This window comes from Indicator indicator, chromosome 10 (genome assembly GCF_027791375.1).
Source record: "Indicator indicator isolate 239-I01 chromosome 10, UM_Iind_1.1, whole genome shotgun sequence".
In the NCBI taxonomy this organism is placed as follows: domain Eukaryota; kingdom Metazoa; phylum Chordata; class Aves; order Piciformes; family Indicatoridae; genus Indicator; species Indicator indicator.
This window is the reverse complement of record NC_072019.1, coordinates 26,794,182-26,806,302: the sequence shown is the minus strand read 5'-3', so window position 1 is coordinate 26,806,302 and position 12,121 is coordinate 26,794,182. Positions and strand designations below refer to the sequence as shown.

General features: G+C 55.1%; 1 protein-coding gene across 1 annotated transcript; it reads right to left on the bottom strand.

Moving 5' to 3' along the window:
• Positions 1–5,508: 5,508 nt before the first annotated feature.
• Positions 5,509–6,723, bottom strand: FOXD3 (forkhead box D3). Its single transcript, XM_054384318.1, has one exon. It carries the CDS (start codon positions 6,721–6,723, stop codon positions 5,509–5,511), a length of 1,215 nt encoding a protein of 404 aa, XP_054240293.1.
• Positions 6,724–12,121: the final 5,398 nt, after the last annotated feature.

Genomic DNA, 12,121 nt, shown 5'->3' with positions numbered 1-12,121 from the left:
AGGCTTTGCTCTGAAAGCCTCCATCGTTCTTTCGAACCTTCATTTCCCCAGCAAGAGAAATAAACGTGTGTGAAATCATGACCCAAACCTGCAGGGAGATGAGGTTTAGTTCCTTTAATTTTCCCCTAAAATTCCAGCACTTAATAATTAGAAAAGCTTGAGGCTTTAGGTTTGTTTTCTTAAATTCCTGCCGTTCTGGGAGCAGGCAGTACTGGTGAGGTGCGTGCTGGGGAGTTGGGGGCACCGTGAAGCTTCTCCTGCCCGCGCTGGAAAAGCTCTTGGAGTCTCCCACCCGAGGGATGCTCCGAGCCCTCCGTTAAACCGGGCGAGACGGTTCATTCTTACGCGAGTGGACAGGCTGAGCGGCTTTCGCCTGTCCCGGCTTTCTGCATTTTGCTGAAGCTTGAGGAAACAGGGATTCAGTTTAACCTGGAGTTCAAGAGCTCTTCTTCTCACTCCCCCTTCCCTCCCCACCCCCCCATCTCACTAAAGTTGTGAAGTGCCACTTGCTTACCAAACCCTGAATTAATGAAGTTTACTTAGTTATTTAAATAGATTAAATGTCACATTTTAAATGGGAGGGGAAGGTTCTCCCTCGCTGACCTATTTTTCATTTCTGATTTAGGAAAAGGCGCGATTAGCATGGATATTGCATTTTCAAGGACCTCGCCACTATTAAATAGACTGTTAAGTGCATTTTATGGCTGAAGAGTCTGTTCCCGGTTCAGTCGGGAAGACGTGCGAAGTTCATCTCTACCTGCTACATTGAACAGTCACTGACTAAAATACTTCCTGTGGAAGTATTTCAATATCCTGCTCAGTATCTGTAAGTACATAACGCTTAATGTTTTAGGACTAAAAAAACGTAATTCAGTGAAAGTCCCTGAAATAGAGGTGTTGGGTAACAAGAAAGCTGCATCGCGGGTGGGCTGGCCAGTGGAACGAATTCCCGGCTCGGGGAAGAGATGAGACCAAGGGAAACTCTTTTGGCTGTGGGGGTGACACGGGTGCTCACAATTCCAGACCGAGCATCCCGCGCAGGGTTAAGCACTGTGAAGGTTTAAGCAGGCACATTTCAAACGCAGAATGTGCTGAACTACAAGCGCCGTTCCCGAGAAGCTGCCTTGGCCGCGGCTGCTGACCCGGCGTAACTTCCGTGCCATTCTCGCTGGATTTCCCCAGCCTCTGCCGTTTAAAATCGCTTCGAATTATGCCCCGCCAAAAATGTCGAGGCAGATTTTTTGCCTTCCTGGGCCATGCTGACCTCCCAGAAACGGGCAAGGACGGGCCTCAGACGAGGATACTTTTTGCTAAAACTGCCAGAGAAGGCACAATCCCATCGAATTCCCCAGTCCCCCGGGAGCTACCCCCTGCCCCAGGCCCTGAGTGGATGAAGGAAAACCTCCCACCTTCCTAAAGCAAGTCTGTTGTATTTTTCCCGGCTTGGGAGACCCCTCCGAGGGCCCCACGAAGGGTGATGGATGGTTATTTCTAAACCGAAACGCTCTCCCGTCTTTGTAGCTGGCCCAGGACACGGAGCCCGGGCTGGCAGGGTGGGGACAGGGGTGAACCGCATTCCCAGCCCCGGCCCAGGAACCTCCCTCGCCCCTTCGCCCTCTCTCGGGGATCCCGGTCTGGCGGATTTGCTGCCCCGAAGGTTTCTCGATGTTTTCCTCCGGCCACCTCTCCATGGGACAGACCGAAAAGAAAAGGTCTCTGACAGCTCTCATCTCCCACTCCGGGACGTTTCCCAACCCAACTGTGCCCTCCCGTAGCTCCGGAGTGAGGTTTCCGAGCTCTTCCCCGCCATGGGGACAGGAACGAGCGGCCGGGTCCCTGGGCTTTATGGCGGCTCTGCCTCCGGGGACACGGCCACTAGACCCGTTGCTGCCCATTACCGAGTTCTAGGTGCTGCCAGCCGCGAAGGTGTCGGGGGGGAGTGGAGGGGGTATAGCGCAAAGACTGGGGCTCCTGCCTGGAGAACAAAGGAGGTGATGGGGGCTGCGAAAGCGAGAGGGTTCCCCAGGAGCCCCGCATTAGCCGAGGAAATGACCCTGAAGAGCCCATCGCGTCCTTTTTTTTTTTTTCTTTTTTCTGTAGCACGGTGGTGGTTTGAAGGATTAGGGCCAGATCCTATCTGTAGCCTATTGTGCTCTCCCCGGCACCTTCCCCCGGGCGGAGAGAGCGGCGAGTCCGCAGCCATAATAAATAATGAGAGAGTTGGGGGGGGGGGGAGGGGGTCAGGATGGCTGTGGGTAAACTCTGGGGGCTGCGAGGATGGACCTTTTCCTCGGTGCTTAGGAGATAGTTATTTTCAATACACCCCGGGGATCGACATGACACGGATTATACTTTAGAGGCATCTGTCACCGGCCGTGTCAGCTTTGGCCATATGCGTCCGATAAATTTATGAAAGCAAAAAGAACAGAAATATCGCCAAAACACCGAAACAAAACAAAATAACAAAAACAAAAAAAGAAAGAAAAAAGAAAACAAACAAACAAAACCCCAAACCAAACAAACGAAAAAAAAAAAACCAAGAACCACGAAACCAAACAACTTTCTGTCACTTGGGTGAAGTGAGCAGCTGCGGAAACTTTACTAGGAGATACTGTCCCCGGTTGTTCCCGGCTCGGTAAAGGCTGCGTCTCTCTGCAGCACCGAAAGTCGCTCGATATTCTGGCTGCAAACCCTCCCCCAGCTTGGGGACCGACGTCTTCCCCCTCCCCGAGCCCAACCGGTGGCTTTGCGCGACTGCCCTCCGGAACGCCTCGTCGTGCCGCCCGCTGCAAGAGCGCTCCTAGCGCGGTCCCGTCCCGAGCAGCTCCGGGCACTGAGGATGCTCTCGGCTCCTCGGAACGCTCCCCCGGTTGCGGGGGGATGTGGGGATGCTCCCAGCCGTCCGGGGATGCCCTCCGGGGATTGCGGGGGTGCTCCCGGCCCCGGGTGCCGGGGGCGCGCCCGGTCCCCGCCGGTGCAACGGGGGCCGCCGCGCCCCCTGCAGGCCCCGGTGCGCTACTGCAGCCCCTCCGCCTCTGCCACCAGGAGCCTTCACCTGTCCACGGTGATCGCAGCCCCACGATTGCGGGGAGGCAGCGGCTGCCACGGGGACTAGGCTGCTGGACGGAAGGCTCTCCGCCGCCGTCCTTCCCGAGTCCCAGTCCCTGTCCGGGCAACAACCATCGCCCCTTCCCCGGGAAAGGCTTCTTCAGCGCCGCAGGGTCTCCTCTGCGATCGAGGGGGAAATCGAGGGGGAGAAAGAGAGAGAGAAGACGAGAGAGAGAGGGAGAGAGGACGGAGGTAACAGACAGAGAAGCGCTTTTCGGGGGCGAGGCGGCGGTGAGGTTCCGCCGCCACTGTCGCGCAGATGCCGAGCCCGAGGTATTGCTGCTATGTGGGGAAATATGAGCGAGTGATGTTCCGAGTAACAAAGGCCGAGGAATGGCATGAGCCCCTGTTATCCGGTGTCCTCTGGAAGCCCTGGATCAGCAGCTTCTTGACACAAAAATCGAATTCAAGAAGAGGCTTCTTCCCCTTTTCCCAGGGGGATCCGCTAAATATAGCCGGTACCCGCGGCGGGCGCGGGTTGCACGGTTCACCCCTCCCGCCACCCCCCAGCCCCGGTTGCTGTGTGTGTAGAACCGATTAACCCGACACAACTGCAAAACAACTTGTTAGAGCCGCCCCGCACAAAAAGATTTAGCCCCGTTGGTGTTCGGGTGCCCATGTAGGGCCCTGCTTGGCACACCCACACGGCTCCCTTCAGGTGCCTCTTTCTCCCTTTTCGCTGCCAGATGATTTAGCGAGTCCTTATTTATAAAGTTCAAACGATCTCAGCACCGCGCTGCTTGGTTTTATTTTAGTCGATGTATGCCGAGGTCTAAATATTTACTTAGGAAGGAATAATATTTACCGGGAAAGCAAAGGACACCTTTATTTATTTATTTATCCATTTTAAGGGGATGAAATTAAGCGCCTGGTCCAGCTCCTCCCTCAGCCCGTCGTTTTTTACCCCGGCCTCTTTTCCTAACAAAAGCAGCGAATTATTTAGGTAGAAAAAAATAAATTAAAAAGCAAAACAAAATAAAATCCACCAAGGTTACCAAAATTTCAGTGCTTTGTGTGGAAAAAAATAGAGTACCGAGCCCTGTCAGTGTGCGGGAGGGCCCGAGAATCCGCCAGGGTAAACCCCCTAAAGCGGGGCTTTAAATATTGCCGATTTATTAAAAAAAATATTCAGTTTAGCCCCGAAAATGCACATAAATTATTTATTTTTCCGCATCTCCCTCAAAAATTAGTTATTAGGAATTAGCTGGGAAAGGCCCTTCCCTTCACCTGTTGTTAAACACCGATTATTTTCCCGATCTAAACGCAAGATCCACGCTCTCACACCGCATGGCCAAGGCTTATTTTATTACTAAAAATAAAGAAATTAAAAAGAAACGTTGCTTAGCTCACCCCAACCTTAATTCCAAACCATTCCCCTTCTAACTATCGCGAAAGCCAAGCCCAAGCGTACCTATTCCGGCGTGAAGGGGTAGGATCCCGCATCACCGAGATGCAGAGTCGAAATCAGGCTGCGGAAAATTAATAGATTTAGGGGGGGGGATCACAAAGTCGAGGGAAATTAGGATCTTCTGGGGAAGGCTGGATTTGGAAGGTCGGTTGGTTGAATCAGGGCTAGTTGCTGACGCTGCGCGACCAGAGCGTCCTGGAAGTACCGCGGGGAGCCTGCCTGCCCCGCACGGAGCTTGGTGGAACCGGCACCAAGGCAGAGAACCGGTGGCCGTCTCTTCGCGGCCGTTCTCACAATGAGCTGAGCCGCTCGCTACGTTTGCGCGTCCGGAGCATCCCGAATCTGCGGGAGGTACCGCAAGGAAACACTCCCGCACAGCACCGGCGAAACCCACAGCTCCGCTCGTTTTTCCAACCTCCCCAAATGGGTGCTCGGAGAAGAGGCCGCGCACACAAAGCCGGGCAGAGCCGTTTAAAAATTTATTTACAAAGTTGTGTACAACACGAAGGGATAACATTTAGAATACATATATTCATCCATCCATATATAAACAGACTTCTATAATAGAACAACAGCGTTTGCCGCCTTTGTTTTTCTTTTCGCGTGTTTTATTTTCTCCAAAATTCTTTTTTTTCCCCTTTTTGTTCGTTCATTTAATATTTAAAATTTCCCCCCTTATTTTTTATACATTCTAATTTAATTTGTTCTTTTATTTTTGATAAAACCCACAGGGAGCGCCGGAACCTTCCAAAAAAATGAAAGTTCGTGGCTCCTAATTGCAACTGTCATTTCGTCTCTTTAGAAAAATAAAAACCCCGAAAGCAACGTCAGTAATTTTTAATACAAATATGTACAAGCGGGGATGGCAGGATAGGGTGAGGGGGGAACCGCTGCCCGCTGGAGCCCGGAGCCCCTCCGAGGGGGCGGCCGGCGGCGGCGGGGCTTGCAGCATCTGCCCCCGGGGGCCTACTTGCTCCGTGGTTGGTGGGGGGCTACTGCGCCGGCCACTTGGCCTGCACGGCGGCTGCGGCGGGGGCTGCAGGCTGCAGGAACTGCCCGGCGATGATGTTGGTAGGCACGCTGAGGATGGGGGCGATGGCGGCGGTGGTCCTGGCCAGCGCCAGCGGCTGGTGGGCCATCAGGGCCGACTGCACGGTGACAGGAGGTCGCAGAAAAGTCTGGGCGCTGGCAGCCGAGCTGGCGGCCGGGACGCCGATGATGTTTTCGATGCTGAAAGAAGGGCGACTGCTGGGCTCCGACTTCACGATGGAGCCGGCGGCTCCTAGGCTGTTGAGCTGCAGCTGCAGGCTGGGGCTGAGCTGGGAGTTGAAGGCTTTGCGGCTGAGCTCGCTGGACGGCAGGAGCGGCACGGCTGGCGGCAGCATGGGCCCCACCGGGGGGATGTAGGGGTACTGCAGTGCGGCCGCGGCCGCCGCGGGGTGCGTGTAGGCGCCGGGGTGCAGCCCGTAGGGGCGGCCGTAGGGGCCGGCGAGGCCGTAGGCACCGAAACCCTGCATCATCAGCGCCGTCTGGTCCCGCAGGTGCTCCTGCTGGTGCCGCTTGAAGCGCTTCCTCCGTCGGAGGAAGCTGCCGTTGTCGAACATGTCCTCGGACTGCGGGTCCAGCGTCCAGTAGTTACCCTTGCCGGGGTTACCGGGCTCCCGAGGAATTTTGACGAAGCAGTCGTTGAGGGAGAGGTTGTGGCGAATGCTGTTCTGCCAGGCGGGGAACTTCTCCCGGTAGTAAGGGAAGCGATTGCTGATGAACTCGCAGATGCCGCTGAGCGTCAGCTTCTTCTGTGGGCTTTGCAGAATGGCCATGGTAATGAGGGCAATGTAGGAGTAGGGCGGCTTCACCAAGCTGCTCTTGGGCTTGCTCTGTCCCGCCGCCGCCCCGCCGCCGCCGCTCGCCCCTTCCTCGCCGCTCCCCTTGCCGCCCTCGACCGCGCCGCCGGGGCCCGCCTCGGCCGGGCTGCCGCTGCCGCTGCTGCCGCTCTCCGTGCCCGCTCCCGCCTCCGCGGACAGCCCCAGCTCCGCCGCCTCGTCCAGCGGCAAGCGCGGGAGGGCGGCGGGGCTGCTGGCCTCGCCGTCGCTGTCCTTGCCCAGCCCGTCGTCGCCTTCGCCCACCACGTCGATATCCACATCCTCGGCCGCCGGGACGGTGGGTCCGGACATGTCGCTGGCGCTGCCGCCTCCCGACAGGGTCATCCCCGCTCGGCGGACGGGGCGCGGTGGCGGCGGCGGTGGTGGCGGCGGCGGGGCCTCCCGCCCGCACCCGGCGGCGCGGCGGGCTCCCCCCGCGCCCCCCTCCCGCCGCCGCTCCTCCGAACGGTCCCTGGGGCTAAACCCGAGTGGCCCGATTGCCCCCCTCGGCGGTGCCGTCCCCGCGGGGCATGGGGCGGCCGCTCCCGTTCCTCTCCCGTCCGCGGCGTCCCGCGGCTCGGGGTTGCCTTGGCCGCCCGGTCACCTCCGATTGCGCGCCCAGTTCCCGCCGCCGAGCATCAGGGGTCAGGCGGCGACGTTGGTTCCCGCCCGCCGCGATGCGCGCCCGCGGGCGCCGGGCATGAGGCCGCCGCTGCAGCTCCGCGGGCACCCTCCGTTCCACCGCTCCGCTCCGCGGCACCGCCGCACGCTGCTCTGCCGCCCTCCGCTCGGGATTGTTGTTTTGGGGTTGTTTGGGGTTTCCCCCCCCCTTATTCCTCCTTTTTTTCCTGTTTTGGTTTGTTTGGTTGGGCTTTTTTTCCGCCCCCCCCTTGGCGGAGGGAGGGGACGGAGCTGCCGGTGGCCGGGCGGGGCTGGGGGCAGGAGGCCGGGGTGTCGCGGGCCCTCTCTCGCCACTTTGGCAGCGCGGCGGTCCCGACTGCCTGATAGATTACTTTCCCGTTAAAGATATACTCGGAGGCGGCGCCACGTGACCGCGTGACGTCAGGCGCCCCGCTGTGAAGTCATCCAAAACTCGAGTTGTTTCATGGACTTGTCAACAAAGAGCAGCGGCAGCTCCCCTCGGCCCGCCCGCCCCGTCGGGGACCCCCTGGGGCATCGGCACCCGCCGGACACCGGGACTCTCCGGGACACCGGGATCCGCCACCCCAAGTTAAAGTTGCCGCTCCCGGGGCTGTCTTCGCTGCCTCTGCCGTTCCCGGTGCACCCCGGGAGCAGCCGGCCCGGCCGAGCGGATGCAGTGCCGAAATGCCGCTTAAACCCACCAAGTTTGGGGATCTGAAAAAATCAACTTTTACGTCGTTTTCTCTTTCTTTTCTTTTTTTTTTTCTTTCTTTTTTTTTTTTTCTTTATTCAAGAGCAGCACCAGCTGGGAGTGGAGGATCAGAAATCGGCTATTGATTAATCTATGCTTGTAGTCGTAGGAAGAAATAAAACCGACCTAAAGTAACTAAGGGAAACTATAAATAAAGAAGCTTTTAGCCGGGTTATTTTTATTTTTGTATTTTTTTTTCCTTCCCTCTTTATTTTTTTTTCTTTTTCCTTTTATTGTTTTTCCAGAGGTGTTAACGACTTAATTATTTCGGGCTTTAGCATATGAAAAAGTAGGAAATGAGGGAGTGTGTGTGAATGTGAGGAGCATATTGACGCGGCTCCAGGTAAGCCCCAGCCCGGGGAGAAGCGCCCGGCGGGGTGAGGAGAAAGGGGGGGGGGGGGGTGCCCGGCTGCCCACCCCTGCCTCTTTGTGCCCAGGAGAAGGAACCCAGTACCCCGGCTTGGATTTTTAATTCTCATCGCCCGTACCCTCGTTGTTGTAGTTCTCCGCGTGGTCGGATTTCGGTAAACACAATGCAACTGGGAAAATTAAAGCCAGGAAGAAACAATTTCCCACCATCGGTTATGGGTTAGGAAACGCGAATGGTGTTACTGTGTGTCTCTTTTTCCCTAAAGTCGCCTTTCTGTTGGTGGATCTCCACGAACCGTGACCCCGGCCTCCGCACGCGTACACCTCACACTCACATTCCTACACTCACACTCATTTTGCCCCCTCCTCGTTGCATCACAAATGGAAAAAAAATAGGAAAAAAAAAAAAAGCCCGAATCCTCGACCCCCTGTTTCGTTTGTTGCGCTTTTCTTCGACACAATAAAAGTAAAATTAATTGATTCATACCATTAATTACGGCGCTTAGCGTGAAAAGAAACGTTTCCCCTCGATTAGGGCTCTATTGTGCTAATCCCCTGTTCAATCACGGCTGCCGGCTGAGCGGCCCGACCCCGCTCCGTGTCTCTCCGCACCTCTCCGCGGGCCGAAGCCAGGCTTCAGGGTTATGACTCGCAAGGCTTCAGGTAGTCAAGTTTTGGAAAGTAGGAGCTCACCCGGCTGGGAAGTATTTAGGAGTCCACTCGGGTGGAGTGGGCAGGGAGAAAAGCTAAAGATGTAAAAGAGGAAACTTTCCCCGAAATATCCTGGGAGCCCCCAGACCCCCGAAGTTCAAGGGCTGGAAGTGAGCAGAAGTCCAGCAAAGCAGTAAAATAATTAAACGGGCCTCTGCGGAGGCGGAAACCCACAATAATGACAGCGGCAGGGATAGAAAGTGGGCGCCCATATAGACAGATGGATTTAGCAACAGGAGAAAAACAAACTGTTATCGTCCGGATCGATATGGAGTCAAATAGAGACGCGGCAAGCGGCGGGGAAAGGGAGGACGGAGCAAGTTATGAGAGAGAGAGAGGGAAAAATTAATTACAACTCAATTTGATTCTAATATGGCAAAGCCAGATCCTGGCTGCGGAGCGAGTTAAAAATAAATCGGTACTGGGGGAGCGGGGCGGGGGGGAGGGGAACTGAGGAGGAAAGGCAAGGCTGGGGCGAATTCTGCTTCTGTAATCGTTTTAAAGGAGAGAGAAACCAAAGGTGTCCTCTTTCAGCTCCTTAAGCCTATTACTTTCACTAATGAGTTATATAAATCGTTGACCTGACCTGGATTAAACCAGCATTGCGGTTCGTTTATAAACGTGCAGGGATAAAAGGGGATGGCAGGACAGGGGCAGCGTGGAAGAAATCGATGGAAAATAAACACGTTCAAGGAGGGGCACACACAAACATCCTCCGGCCGGGGCCGGGATGAAAGATTCCAGTGGCCCCGGAGCCTGGACATCCCCTCCCCCGTTATTTTTCAAGATTCAGATTTTCGTATACATATATATGTGTGTGTGTGTGTGTGTGTGTATTAAGGCCGCTATTTGCACCTGTTTGTTTGGTGGTGGTGCTTTCCGGGTTTTTTTCTTCTTTTTTTTTCTTTTTATTTTTGTTTTAATGATAATGCCGGTAAAGCCGGCAGACCTCGGTGTGGAACGAAATTGGTTCCGATTCCAAAACGGTTTCGGATTTATTTGTATTGGAAATGTCTAAACATCCATTCTGTAAAAGGCAACACGTTTAATTAACGATGAGAGAGCAGTTAGGGGCAGAAAGCTAGTAAAATTGTGTGATAAATTTATGGCATTGTTAGCGTGCTTTTAATTATGGCTATTATGTTAATTATTTCACATTAGCATGGAGTTAGCAGCAGCATGTCAGATTTAATCAAAACGAGCCTTTCTCTCGAAAATTGGGCTGTTCATTCACCACCAGCATGAACGGGGGGTCCCGAGCAGAAGCCGCTCCCCACCCCCCAATCCTTTTTTTCCTTTATTTATTTACAAATAAATAAATGAAGGCTTTTTAAAAGAGGACTTCTCCTTGAAAAGAGTGTCTGGATGTGATCTGGTGCAGGCGGCAGATCCCTTTAGGCTACTGCGAGCAGGGAGGGCAGAGGAGAGAAGCGACGCTCTTGTTTTTTAGGAATTCACCATTTTCACCCCCTCCGGAGAAGGCACTTTGTCATTTTGGATCATTCTGTCAAACAATATGATGTTGCTCATTTTTATCTGTCCCGTTTTACAAAGCCCATGTTTCACACTGCCGGCCAGGACAACACGCCTGAGTACAAAAGAATAAAAGAGACAAGCCGGGAGAATATAGGATCGTTGCCTGGATCAAAAAGGAGAAGAGAGGAGGAGGAGGTGTGTGTGTGAGGGTGAGGGTGGTGGTGTTGGTGTTGGGGGGGTTGTGTGGCCGGTGCCTCCGGCACACGTCCGCAGCCCCCGGGGTTGATCCCCACCCAGTTCCCTCGCCGGGCTGGTGATGCTGGGGAGGCAACCCGCCGGTTCCTAAAGGCTTTCGGCGCTTCCCTGCAAATAATAAAATAGAAATTAAAAATAATATTAATAATAACTTCCTAAGGTAGGGGCAGACGGCGAAGTTTTCGAGGGGGGCTCCATCCATGCCAAGGTGCGGAGCGGCCCCAGCTCTGTGGACAGCTCCGTTCTCCGCCACCGCGCCCGCGGAGATCCGTGGAGATATGTGTTGATTCCCCCTCCAGCCGCCGCTGAAATCACGGCTGCCCTCACGGCTCCGCACCCCGATCTCTCGTGGCTTCGCCCGCTCGGCGCAGGCCAGCGCAACCCTCCCCGGCTCTGCCTGCGCTGTGGCGAGCCCCCTCCTCTGGCCGGCCTCACTCCCCCCTTCCCCACGGGAGCGGGGGGCTGCGACCACGGCAGCTGCTGGCTTATTTTTAGAGCATTTCCATTCCTCCGGTTAATTTTAGATCGATTCATTATTTAGCCCCAGTTCGCCTTTAGGGAAACCCAAGCTGGGGATGGGGCGGGGAGCGGCCGGTGGTACGCGCCTGCGGGACTTTCCTGCGTGCGTGCTGCGCGGCCGCTCAGGGAAAGGCAATTTCGGGACGTCCCCTTACTCCTCACCACGGGGATGGTGCAGGGGCGAGGGACCGGCCGCGCCTCGCCAAAGCTGCGCGCTCACCGGAGAGGCACCAAGCCGGGCTGCGGCACTCCTCGCTGTTTGGAGAGACAACCTCAAACACATTCCCCCACCAAACCCTCCCCACCCCCTCCAAACCAGGTGGAGTCACCGGGGCTGCCCCGCGGTCCCAGCCCCACCACCTCAGGGAACTGGGAGTGGAGTCCCACCCCCTCACACACACAGGGATGGGGTGTGTACATACATTTATATATGCGCATGTCTATGGTCCCCCAGGCAGCCCCCTGCCGTTGGGGGCATCATGTGTTGGACACAGGCAAGGGACATCCTGAGGACCTGGCAAAAGCAGGCAGTGGTGCTTGGGTGCACCCATAACGTATTCTCTGGGGACTCACAAAATAAAACCCAAATGGTCAGAGAAGTGGAACCCAGTGCAGCTCAGGGATCCAAGTGTTCTACAAAGCAGGGCAAAATTAATCAAGTTAAAATACAGGATTATTACTAGGAAAACTGGGCTGTGTGAGCAGAGGAATTTTGCTGCTTTTTGTGCAAGACAGCTGCAAAATTGGTTGAGATATGACTTTAAAAATCCCAACACACCAAAACCAGTTGCCAATTGTTTGATTGAAATTCATTTATCCTGCAGATTTTCATTTCACAAACCCACACTCCAAACACAGAGAGGTGTCCCCAAATTTTCATACTGCAAGCACCCCGTGCCTATTCCATGGTCCCACAGAGCCCCAGCAATGTTGATTCCTGGTAGCATCCTACTCATGTCTTTATCCAAATCCAACAAAATGGCCAAAATTCATCCTCTGAACACCCTCTGTCAAACTCCT

Bases quoted from the DNA above. Each gene is read 5' to 3' on its own strand.
- FOXD3 (XM_054384318.1), bottom strand. From the start codon at position 6,723: ATGACCCTGTCGGGAGGCGGCAGCGCCAGCGACATGTCCGGACCCACC.